Source organism: Miniopterus natalensis, chromosome 10, assembly GCF_054644295.1.
Source record: "Miniopterus natalensis isolate mMinNat1 chromosome 10, mMinNat1.hap1, whole genome shotgun sequence".
NCBI lineage: Eukaryota > Metazoa > Chordata > Mammalia > Chiroptera > Miniopteridae > Miniopterus > Miniopterus natalensis.
In genome coordinates, this window is record NC_142090.1 from 74,941,323 (window position 1) to 74,954,241 (window position 12,919).

General features: G+C 43.1%; 1 protein-coding gene across 1 annotated transcript in view; it reads right to left on the reverse strand.

Annotated features, from left to right (window-relative positions):
* SKAP2 (src kinase associated phosphoprotein 2) overlaps window positions 1-12,919 on the reverse strand; it is a 142,590-nt gene that overhangs the window by 12,682 nt on the left and 116,989 nt on the right. Inside the window, exons 10-11 of the mRNA XM_087821221.1 lie at window positions 10,647-10,724; window positions 5,103-5,215 (exon numbers count right to left, since the gene is read on the reverse strand). Coding sequence (XP_087677347.1) covers window positions 5,103-5,215; window positions 10,647-10,724 — 191 coding nt within the window. The remainder of the gene's footprint in view (window positions 1-5,102; window positions 5,216-10,646; window positions 10,725-12,919) is intronic.

Here is a 12,919-nt window from a genome sequence, read left to right on the forward strand (position 1 = left end):
CCAGCCTGCGCCACGAGCACCTGCCCCTTCATCTGTCAGCATTTTCCTGGGCCGCTCCCTCGTGTCATGTAAGAGAAGACAGGGAGGTCCTCGAGTAGGTAAGAGGAGGGGTCCCGCGAGTGGGAGCAGGACATCTGACGCGGCAGTGCTGTCTCCACCAGCAGGGACAGGTGGGTGTTAAACAACAGGTCTGCCTGGGCCCTGTCACTGGACCCCAGACCACAACCTCCACAATGACCGCATAGAAGCTAAGTGCCACCAGGCCCAACAACCGCAGTTACGAGCACAATTACTCCCCAACACTCCGTCTCCTTCCCCGAAGGCTAGGAGATGTGACAACCTTTTGGGAACCAGCCTCGAGCCAACAATGTGTCCTACATCGAGATGTCCCAGTTACTCCTCAGCAGTTGGTTATGCTATTTGTGGCACAATGGGTCAGATGGTCACAAAGGAACAACTGAGAGCTAAAAAGTAGCCCTGTGTTTCCCTCTGCCAGGAGAGAGCAGCAAGACTTTCATTTCGTTTCATTTTTCTGGTAGCTTTGGAGCCCAAAAAAGCTCTAGTAATGGAATCTTTACGTTCTGACAATGAGAAGCAAATAATCACAATTCACCAATCCCTGGAAAATGTCACAAACAAACAGAAAAAAGGGGGAAAAAAGCCCTTTTATTGTATATTAGTGAACCATCAACCTATATTTCCTGTTTTCGACTTAATAAAAAAAAATTTCAAAAGCTGTAAAGCTCAAGTCACATGTGGCCTCGACTAGATAAAGTATTCCAGGATTCCTAGCTCTCCTACTTTTCTGTTAATACCAGACAAAGTCACATGCCTCTTTCCTGCTGAAGCATAGCTCTCTGTCATTAGGTCTCTAAAAATAATTTACTGCTCTAAAAGTAAGAATAGGAATGTGGTTAGCAATTTACCGATGGGTGCAGATGGAAAGATAAACCAAGAGGATGTAAATCCAGAACAGCAAGTCAAGTAACATACCACAGGGCTGTGCGGGCCACGGGATATGCCTACAGCTCTCTGCCCTGGGTCCTGCTATTAAAATCTTAAAATTCCACACAGTTCTAGGAAAATACTGTTAATGATAAGATGTCCATGTCTAAGGTGGTAATAAAACTGAAGTGCAAACTAGGAAAAAATTTAGCATGGTTTTAAACAACCTGAATCCTAAAAAAATAAAGAAAAGATATTCTAACTCAAAAATGATTTTTTTCCCTGTCAAATTAATCTGAAACCAGGCCCTCGTTTCGGAGTTAATTCACTAACACTGCAGTTGTCATTAAAATTACAAATCCCAGTTTTATTCATCCCAGAAAATGGGCTCCATTTGTGCAGGGGGAGGTTTCTAAATCTCCAGTGAACTATTGAAGTATAGAAAGTGTTTTATTTTAACACATAAAAAACAGCCAAAGCCCTATATGAAAAGAACTGTAAGCAAGTGTTACTACTGGCTCGTCTTTTTAGGCAAGCAGTATTTAGATTTATTACTAGTGAGGTTCACAGGTTAAATCTAAGAAAATGTGGGACACTTTGAAGGAGAGGCTGGCTCAGTCCAGGGGTCACATGACGGCTACTAATTGGGAAATGTTAAAAAGGCAAAGGGGGGAGGGCAGGGTATCTGCCTTCTCTTCTTTACTGCATTTAATTTTCACTAAAAATTTAAAAAGAAAGGCTAAGATTTGTATAACTCTCAAAAGAGGCCTAAAGTAAATAAATCACCCCCAGGCTGACTGAGCGCAGCTGACACCCCATCAAGGCTTCCTCGCAAAAACAGGAGACAGAATTTAAAAATGAAGCTGCATTTCTACAGTGAATTTTAATGAGGACAGCCTAATTGGCAAACCAGTGAGATCATTTTCTGCCGTTACATTTACAAAACTAAAACACTCTGTATTATAATGTATGCCATTTTATTTCATGATTTGTTTAAATGTTTATTTATACTGAAAGGATGCATCTTTTCTTAAACTATCTTGTGTTGCCTTTTTTAAAAGAGTATTTTCAGAACTGACAACCTGCTAGGCGGTAAGGCAAACAGTGATAGTTAAATATTGCAAATTATAGATCAGTTAATTATTAAAAGGTTATATTTCTTTAAAATCTTTTAAATGGTGTGGTTAGAAAAGTTGTGGCATTAATTTTTTTACAAAGTACACATTTTCTGTCTTCATAAATATTGTATTAGACTCCTGAAAATGTGTTCTTCCTTATGTATACAATTTTTATTTAATTCAGAATGATGAAAAAAAATTTCATGATTGATGCTAATATTTTATTGACATGAGATAGGAAAGTAATAGCCCACAGCTGGATTTAAAGTTGGGTTTATGACATCATTTTGATTGTGCACATTAGCTGCAATTACCTGCACCACTCGTTCTGAGCCACTAGATGGTGTAACAAATAAATTAAAACAGCAAAATTTCATTCCATCACCATGAAGTCTAAATATAACTCTGAGAAAGACTAAACAAATTTCTAGGCATATAACAATGCTAGTGATTTCTATACTAATTGTACTTCTTTAAAAAATCTATCAGTATATAAGATCAGCTCTACTTTGATCTAGAAACAAGTCCTTTTGAGCATTTTTTCACTCTCTTCTACTAGGGGCCTTAGATTCTGAATTTATAGTAATGCCAAGTATTCAAACTGCTGTCATCATTCATATATTAAGTGAACTTATGATATTAACTTAGGGTCTATGTTTGCCAAGTTTTTGATAAAAACTGGAAGGCCAAGCCAAATAAAAATTTAGTCTCCAGAGATCCCAATCTGAACTTACCCAAAGCGAAGTGGAGAAATCATGTACTAATATATACTAATCCCCAAAGCAACCTGATAACCAGCAGCCAAAACACCTATCAATGGCCCAGAACTAGTCCAGATTCCATCGAGGGAGAGCCGTGGCCTTTATTTTCATGCTCACTAAGATTTGCCTGGTTGATTCCACTAGGCCCACAGCTGGGTAAATAGAGCCAATGTGATAATGCATTTAACAGCATTTAGAAATCTCAGACGGCACTATGTTCCTCCTACATGCTGGGCCGCCACTAACCTTGGCTCTATGGTCAGGCTTCACATGTAAAATTACAATCCCCACAAAACAGTTTTGGGAGTCCTGGAATTACCTCCCCTGGAATCCTAGAAGTATAATACGCATATGTGATTATATCTTTAATTTCATATTAACAGAAAATGATTTCTAAGGTGATGGCAGGAATGAGACATGCCTGCAGGCTGCTTGCTGTGCAGCCTCTCCTGGAGGCAGGCGCTCCGAGGCTTTCAGCAACAGACAACCTGGTTCAGAAGACTTTCAGAACAGACCCACTGGGCTTCATGCATTTCACATTTTACCAGGGAATGTAACGGCTATCTGCCATTTATCCCTATAATCTGAAATTCCAAGTGGAAGCTAATCAACCTTTTACTTTTATACACAATTGCAGCCTCGTTGGTGAAAGAAACTGTGAGCTAAGTAACGTCGAGGAATGATGCCAAGGAAGTTTGTCAAGAACTGAAACTAATTCGTTTGGTTCCTATATTAAGTAATTATCTAAAAAAACTTGTCTTAACTCAGGCAATTAAATGCTCAATAATGGGCTTAATGCAAGAGTTGTGATATGGCTACTGATAGCTTCCAAGGACCGAAAGTGTCTTCTAAAAAGGAAAAATTAAAATTAAAATCCCACACTAATGAGCAGAGGATTGAGAAAGAAATGACAGGTCTTAGCTTTGGGGACTTCAACTAGCAATTACCACAGTTGGCTATATGTACTTACTCACTAAATATTTTCCCCAGTAACCTACAAGTGGCCCTATCTTACTTCTCTTGCATTCCTGGTGCTTAGAATGGGACCTGGCACAGTATAGGGACTTTATGACGGTTTCAAATTAAACACAAGGGAGGTAGAGAGGGAGGGGAGAGGAAAAGGCAGAGGGGTGGGGGAAGGGAGGGAGAACAGTATAAGACAAAAACAGCAGGAAGCCCTGGTTTGGAAGTCCCCACGCCTTAAGCACAGGCTCTGGCACTTTCTTGATCCAAGTTTCCTTACCTGTAAAAACCACGCACAGACAGACAGATGAGCGCTAAGGTCCCTCAGTCGCTCAGTCACTGAGTCACTCTATGACTCTCTGCTATGATTTGATGCATCAGCGAACCAGTGTAAAAATTCAGTAAGTGATCTTACTTCCAAATTCTCTTCTGTAGCTAACAATCACATTCTCTTTCTGAAAAGTCCAAATTATTTCTCTAATCAAGAAACCACATTAAATGCCTAAGCTTATGAATTATATAGCATTTCCATACTTACAGTTTCCATATATCATTTGTTTCTAAAAGAGCCTCCTATAGGAGACTGAAGGAGATATTTTTTAACATCCATATTACAGTAGCGGAAGTTAAGATGTGAAGATTAAGGGAGCTCACACACGTCATCAGAAGTGTAACCACACAAAGAAACTTTTGGATTGAAGGACAGAAAGATTTTGAATAATCCAGTATCTTAAAGAGGCAGAGACCTGATTTTGTATATATAAAGATGAGTTCATAGCAATATACTTGGCAATTATGTTTACAAATACAATTATGCTGAACTTTAAAAAATTACCTAAACCTGTCTGAATAGAAAGCGTTGCTCTTAAATTGTCGGAACACACGATGTATTTACACAAAGATGAAAAGCGTGTTCTATAAACACGGCGTTTCCAGTAGTGAGTGGCAGACGGAATCAGAGTAAGCACACAGAAGAACAGAAAGGAAGGGGAAGGAAACCTAACAAATAAGCTAATACCTTACAATGCTAACTTTCACATAAGTACATTGTTTCTGGAGAAGGCGGGTGTGGAGGGGAGCCAAAGGCTAAAGTGATAGGTAAACACACTGCTAAGTTGAATCCTGTTATCTGATTGTGTTTAAATTTTGATTATATTGCACTTGACAAAATAATTAATTACTGTGAACTCCCGATTGTTAACAAGGACCTAGAAGAATTCCAATTGGCATTTTTCCTCAGTGTTGTAATCCAAATGCATAAAAATCTAGTTTTGTATTCACCCTTGACAGTTGTCTTTTTCGGGTGTCTTCTTACCTTGCTAAGAATGTAAATCACATCACCACGTTTAAATGACAGCTCATCGGAGAGAGCACCTGTGCAGTCCCACAAACCCTGGTAAAAGTTAGCGTAATCAGTGCTTTTATCTCCTAGAAAGAAGAGAGAAAACGCAAGTTAGAGCTTTCCTGCAATGGGCCCTCATTTAAAAATGAAGCAAGAGAAATTGAGGGGCCAGCCCAAACCACCAAAACAGTCTAAAAAAATTCACTCCCGGCTCAAAGAAAAAATTTTATTACATCTGCGCAAGCATCCCCCTTCTTACTATCCTCTAACTACGGACTGTTTTCAAAAAGGTCTCATTTTGAATATCTTTTCTCTTTCTCTCCCTTTGTTGTTCACCTAAAACCTGCAATTGCAATGTTTCCTCCTCACACCAGCCCCTGAGAGTTACTTCCCACTTATTTTATATCCGAACCTAAGCCCACTGGCAACATGCTTTGAAGATGAGCCCCACGCTGCACAACCAGCAATACCAAGAGGTGTGACAAGCACACTGCGCAACGGCCGCCTCGCAGAATAGGGACGCTTCGTAAAAGCGACCGCGACAAAGGAGCGGAGGCACAAATCTAACCCAAACTAGGGAACGTTTCTGTTTTGCTTTTAATTCTAAAACCTAAAGCTAGTTCAAGAAAGAGGATCATGTGGAAATAATACAAAGGGTAATTCCAGCTCTTATCTTCGGGGACTTTCGTACCCAAAGCCTCTCAAAGTTATTTGACAAACATTTCAACAACTTAGAAATTGGCAGTGCTGAAGCTGCATCTTGCAGGATCTGTCGGCCCCAGTTCAGGACATTAGGCTCTGAGTAAACATGCGACATACACTGGAGTTATCAGCTCATCCTTCTAACAGCATAAGCACAATGGATGTGACGTGTTCCAACTGCCATACAGACCATTAACTGATTGATTATTTAGTGCTCTCCGCGCTGTAATACCACAATAACCCGGGAAATAAATGCTTTGTCACTTACACAATGTGGCTCTCCTGAAGCGCTGCACGGAGTTAAAGACACTGGGTGCTTTTGTTACACTGAGAACTGTTTCCTGCTTTTAATTTCATGATAATTGAGTTTTGATGAGTTAATGCAAAAAGAATGCAAGTGGTATCAATAAGATGTCCGCGCGTTCGCTAACCAGGCAGAACATACGCACGCTGACAGCCTCCGTCGCTGAAGGTCATCTTTGAATTCTGAGGGGATCACTGTGGAGGCTCACGCTGGATCGGGGTTGTCATCTTGGTTTTGTTATATGGCTCTCCAACAGCAGGCTCGCTGGCACTTCCAACACAGCCAGTCACATTGGCATGGCATTAGGGCGCTCGCCTTATTACACGTGGTTTGTGATATGTACAAAGTGCCATGTTCACTAGAAATTTTTAAATTTCCCTTTAATACTGGAAATAGTTTTTAAAGCCAAAAAGAAAATCTGAGTAATGGGGAGTCCGAATATTAGGAAGTAAGATGCTAGTTTTCCATTATATTTTTAAGAAAATAAAAAAGGACCGGAACACACAACCTAGCAAAATCTTCCTATTAATTTTTTTCCCCTCTTGTTTTCTAAAGATTAAAACAGAGGGAGGGAGGGAAGTGGGAGGCAGGAGGAGAGAGGGAAGGAGGAGGCGGGCAGAGAGGGCGAACACCTTCTTGACCTCTCCACTCTAGCCTCTGAACACCCATCACCGATACCAGCAGGGGTGTGCAAAAGCCTGGGAATCCGACCAAGAACTAACAATGCTTGTGGCCACCCTTCATTAGGGTTGTTTCCCCCACAAAGCAGATCTTAAGTAAATTCTATAAATGGACACTAGAGGGCACTCTGGCTGGACAGATTACTCCAAACATTGTCAAATTTTTTTTTTTTTTTTAGAAAAAAATTACTTAATAATAAAGTGACTGATTTCCTTTAAAAACCACTTATTTAGACAAATAGAGATTTAGAAGTTGAAACATCCTAGTCAGATTAAATCAACTGCTAAATGGGTCAAATGTTGCGCCCCATGCAGTCCGTCAGTGTCAGTTTAAAAGTCCAGGAATTAGAGCAGAGAGAGGATGACATCATTTCGCATGCACAGCCCTCCCCCACCGCCACTGGCCAGGAGGTGAAAGGAGCGAAACAGTTGAGGCTCCTGTGTGGTGTTCCCCACGCTGCTCAGCCTTAGGCTTCATCCAAAAAGGTTGAAGAGATGGAACTTGGGCTGAAACCTAGAGGAGAAGTTGTGGCTTGGCTAGGGCCTTCCAGTAGCTTCCCCGGCTGTCCAGCCCCCTGCCTGCTCTCCCCTTTTTCAGATTCTCTCACAACAGTTTCCCGTTCAATAGATTTTCAAGAGGTGGGGGGGAAGGAAGGAAAAGAAAAGTATATGATGATTTCTAATGCATAATAATCCTCGTCACTTTGGGGTCTCTCCTCCCCCCGATGCGCTTGGTGAAACTCCCATTAACACTAATGGGAGCTACAGGAGCACATGAGGGGCACGGAGACCCCCACCGTGTGCAAGATGCATCTCTCCCTAGACGTGCATCATGAGCATTTCATTAAGTCTCGCTGCCAGAGAGGCAACAGAGCAGCGGCGCGGCAGGGCTGGGGAGAAGATGCATTTTCCACCGCGCCTTCTATAACCTTGCTGATGACGTTGCCCAAAGACCAGCCTCGTTTCTGCGCTGAGGGCGCCACGCTGTCCGGGACGCGGCTGCGCGCACCCACCGTCTACCGTCCCGCCTGCTCCGGCTGTGCCCGCTGTGAGGCAGAGCGCAGCCGGGGGCCGGGCCGGGGGTGCTGCCTGGCCTTGGCGGCCTCGGGAAAGTGATGGTCAGGTTCTTGGTATAAATGCTAGACATAAGATTAGGAATTGCCCTGTTCCTTAGAGAGCAGCGAGCTCCTCTGGTTTACTTTTAAAAATTTTAATTGTGGCTAAACAGACACCAAAAAAATTGTGCCTCGGTGCAGCCTCAGAAACACTGGGGGTTCACGGAAGCTGACACTGCTCACCTACACACTACAAAAGTAACCCACGGGAAGCCTGTTTCTTAAAAAACAACAAAACATGGGCTGAAGCCCGATGTCGTAGAGCACAGGTAGGCATCCGTTCTGAATACAGACGGAGCCCGCCTAGTTGTCTTCACCACACGGAGCGCTTTTTCTGTTCTATCTGCACCAAGATCTATGTTTTCAAGATTCCAAATAAAAAAGCACCTCATTGTTTATGTTTCTTCTCCTGAGAGGCATGAATGGTTAAAAAAAAATTATTTTAAGGGGAAAAATTTTTTAAATTAGCCAGCCCGGGACAGATTTAAACAATATACTTGCTCCTGCTTTTCCAAAAGTACAAAAACAGATCACTAGGCAATAATAACAAAATTATGATGAAAGTATAAACTAAACATTGGAGATGCTTTTGCAAAAATGAAAAGGTTTTAAAAATGATGACAATAGATGAAATATATAGTAATAAAACAATGGAGAATCTCTCCTTGAGTAGTGCTGTAGGTTTAAACACTATTTTAGAAAGGTGAGCATATTGTACAATGTTAAAAAAAAAATCAAATGGAATCTTTACGATACATATAAGACACATAAGCTTGAACGTGAAGGAACGTGTAAGGAATCCAAGATTAATTTTGTTTTTGCCTCCGTATTTTACATTTGTCTGATTTTTTTATTTTTTTTTAGTAAAATCAGTCAATGTGAAAAATATATAACATTCTTGAGTAAGGTTAGAAGTTCACATCATGTGATGCTCAGCAAGATAGTAATACCCTTGTCAACTCGCTGCCCCGCACAGCAAACAAACTTCTAGTGTTACAGCTCAGACAGCCTCGGGAGAGCAAAGGTCACCGCTACGCAAAGGCATTAAAACTGTTGCTTGAAAAGAATTTCATGTCACTAAAGATAAGAATTATTGCAGTGCTAATTTATAGTTATTGCATGAGAAGCTAGGTCTATTTAATGCATTCCTCTGAGGACAACCTGATTTTTTTTCCCCTTCCCTCAGAGGCAAAAATTTGGGAGATAGTTACTATAAAAGGGTTTTTGAAAAATACAAGTGCTTTAAGCCAAAATATTTATATTTGTGGAAGGAATATCTATGTGTGTCTTCCTTCTGCACCTGCGTTGAGATTTTTAAAAAGGAGGCGACATGCTTTTGGCAGGAGCTTTACGACACCTAATAAAACATATATACTTAAATTACTATTGAACGCTGGCCTCGAGGTTTCACTGCGCTGCGGTGTTTTATGGCTGCATCTTACAGGGCCTGAGTGCTAACAGCTAATGACTCCGTCCTCGCTTCCTTTCTGAAAAAAGCAAACCCCAACCCTCTGCAGCAACCTGCTCCTGCTTTCCTGCCCGGGGCCGGAAACCAGGCCTCTGCTTCCTTTCCACATGTCACAGGAGGAAGGACTCTGGAAAGCGACTTCCTGAACACACACTTCTTCTCCACCCTGCGCCTGACAGCTTGAAAGAGTGATGTATGGACATATCAGAGAGGGGAAGGTGACCCCAACTACAGCTCTCTGCAGGACATGGGATGATGGGGCAGACCTTGCCCCGGCTGACCTGTGGCTATGGAGACGGTAAAGTCCTGATAAGGCGACAGTCCTCCTCTTCTTTCCATGTAAAATAAGTGCTGGTTTATCAAAACCCACCTCGTGCTCGCACTACAGATACGGTTTATCTCCTGCTACTGGGAAATAACAAACAGCAGGGAAAGCTGCCCATATCATGTGATTTTGTACACAGCACGTGCACTTATTTTTCCCCTCTCAGTCATAATTAGTACTTGGGGCCATGTGGCAAGTGGAAATGGATAAGGGGACCGTCCTTCCTGGACTTCCAGGCCACCGGTGTCCTTTTCTTGTTTTTAAGCTGCTGTCACCGGACCCTGGCATTTCCTAGCCAATTCATTTGCTTTCGGTGCTAATCATATGCAATGAAGATATGCATGGCCAACATTTAAACAGGCTGCAGATCAATTAGCGGTCTTAAGTTTATCTGATTTTTATCAAAGAAGACAGAGCTGTGGGTCGATTGTCAGAGCCTGTGTCAAGTTGACCTTTTCAGAGATGTCTACATTGCCAGTCCCCTGGGCAACTTGTTGTCCCCTGTTAGTCTCTGAGTGGCAGAAGTCTGTTCTGCTCAGGCACAAAGTATACACAGATGTCTATATTACATCCTCATAGGTTTGACAGCGACTGCATGTTGTATCTATAAGCTGTCCTTTAGCAGTGACACTTCCTCAATGATGATAAGCTAATTTATGCAACCAAATCTCCTTTGTGCAGAAATGAAAGCTAATTGAGTCATTACAAAGTAATTCAGGAAGGAATACCTTGTATAAATGGGCTTACTTTATAAACCCTTCTCGAGCGGTTTCCACGCATCCTAAATGGGGCTAAGCAGCTTACCAGCCCAAAGCTACACGGGCCCAAGGAGCCGGCTTTGGGGGGCCGTGCAAACGTCTCCAGGGCCGCGAGAAAGGGAACAAAACAGACAGAAGCTGCCCGGGAGCCGCGCAGTCCGTTACCTGTGGCGTGATGGCCGCTGTCCTGGGTCACCTTCCTCGGCTCCTCCGCTTTCCCGGGGCCACTGTCCTCTTCTTCTTCTGTAAACAAACAGCACAAATGTCCCCTCAGGAGCTTCCTCGGATAACAATACAGGACGCACCCCAGCTTAAGAGCAAAGCTACAGGTTTATGAGGGTTCCTTTTTAAAGAAGGGAGCCGCTCAATGTGCACATTCCTTTTGAAGCTGAACAAATAAACCTCAGCTGCTTCCAAAGAGCAACCTCACCAGTCGGCTTAAAAGAATTTAAGATACATACTAGTGCTTCCCCTATGCTCTTTAAAATACTTAGAGGAACTCATCTGGGGCGATCTTAGATCCAGAAAAGCCCTGACATCCAGTAAAATGACGCCCAACACTACACAGATCGGCCACGTTAAGCTGTGGCAGGAGCACTGCAGGTAAAATCACGGTCCCTACAACATCAGCGTAGCCAAGAGGAAACGTGTGATGTCAAATGTGTGACCGTATGTATGCCATTTATTGAGTTTCAGAGACTCCACAGCTTTTCTCACTTGATCTTCACAGGAGAACACTATAGCAGACGTAAAGATTTCATAGACAAGTAACTTTTAAATCCTCATTTTACAGGTGAGAAAATTGAAACTCGACCAGGCAAAGCAATTTCTCATTTTTGTCATTCCAACTTGGGTTTGCGATGATGAAGTCCATGTTCTTCATCCGGCATATATGAGATGCCGTCCCTATTTCCACCCTCTCCCGTCACACTCCGAGTTAGAGGAAGGGATACGGTAAGAGTAAATGAGAACGGCTTTTAGCAGAGTCCACAGACTACTTAATTCTCTTACATTAAAGAAACATTACATTACCACTTTCCTCACCTTAGGGTTTACATACAATTTAGATATACTTAAGGCAGGGCACCTGAATGAACTCCAAAGAAAGAAATACAATTTTACCCCAAATCCAAAACTTTAAAGAAAAATATGCAAACTACATAACTATAAAGGCTATTAAATAATTCAACCAATAACTCTCCACTGAGTATCAACTACGTGCGAGAGAGAGATCCTACCGGGGAGACGAGGACAGTAGGGAGCTTCTGCCCTCAGGAAGCTGACACCCTAGAGGGACAGGAGACAGAACCTAAGGGAAAACCTGACATGTGGGGCCCAGGCACGCAGTGCAGAGAAGAACCACCCATCGGGGGAGCGGCATGAAGGCTGAGAGATGGAGAGAATCTGAAAAAGGAGAGACGGGAAGCAGAACTTTCCAGACAGAGGGAGAGGCGTAAACGAAAGAACAAGGCACCACCATATCCTTTAGCTACAGAACGTGGACCTCAGGGGGAAAGAGCAGGGTGGGGCGATGCTGCTGGCTGGGGCCAGTTGTTGAAGGGCCATGAACACCCTGCTGTGGGCCTCAGGCTGTGCTTCGTGGGCAACGCGAGCCCCAGAAGATTCGGAGCAGAGAAAGGGCAGGGCTGAGACTATGCCCGAGGAATGGTCAGCGGGCCCCTCGGGGTCGGATTCTGGAGCAGGGCGTGGGGACAGAGACACTGGGAGTCTGGCTGAGGGGCAGGAAGCCCTGACTGAGGGGCGGGGGGAATGCGAGGGAGATGGTCGTCAGGCAGAGGGACAGGGGCCGATAAACTCTGGGCCCGCGGCATGCGGAGCGCTAAGCGGGGAGAGAAGCACGACCAAGGGTGGGGGGCTTTGGGCTCAGTTAACTGAGGAATGGGAACATCACCGCCTAAAAGGGACCAGCCGAGATCAGCTATTTTGCTGAGGAAACAGGAGGAGTTGTGTTTCTGACGTGAGAGACTGAATGTACCGGTGGGCAACCCGGAGGAAGTGTCCAGGGGCAACTGGAGAGGCGGGCAGGGAGGTCAGGACAGCGCATGTGGACTCAGAAGACGCAGGCAAATGTTCAAGCGGTGATTAATAAAAATCGGCATTTAAGTCAAGCTTGGGAGTTACTGGACTTGTAAGACAAATACAACTGTTCCGAATTTTTGTAATTCAATTCAAGCGAAATAATGAAAGCTCCAATATAAGGAACAGATAGAAATATTTGGTACTTTATACATACCGAGTTGAACCCAACACAGGCAATTTAATACAGTTCAAATAGTAATTAATACATAAAAGACCTAATAAAATGTCTGATCCTAAATCCTGTCTTTTTCTCTTCAACAATAGTTATCTCACCTGTGCCAGACCTCAAGGACTAGTTAGTACACACGGGCTAAGAGGGTGTTCCCATCAGATTTTAA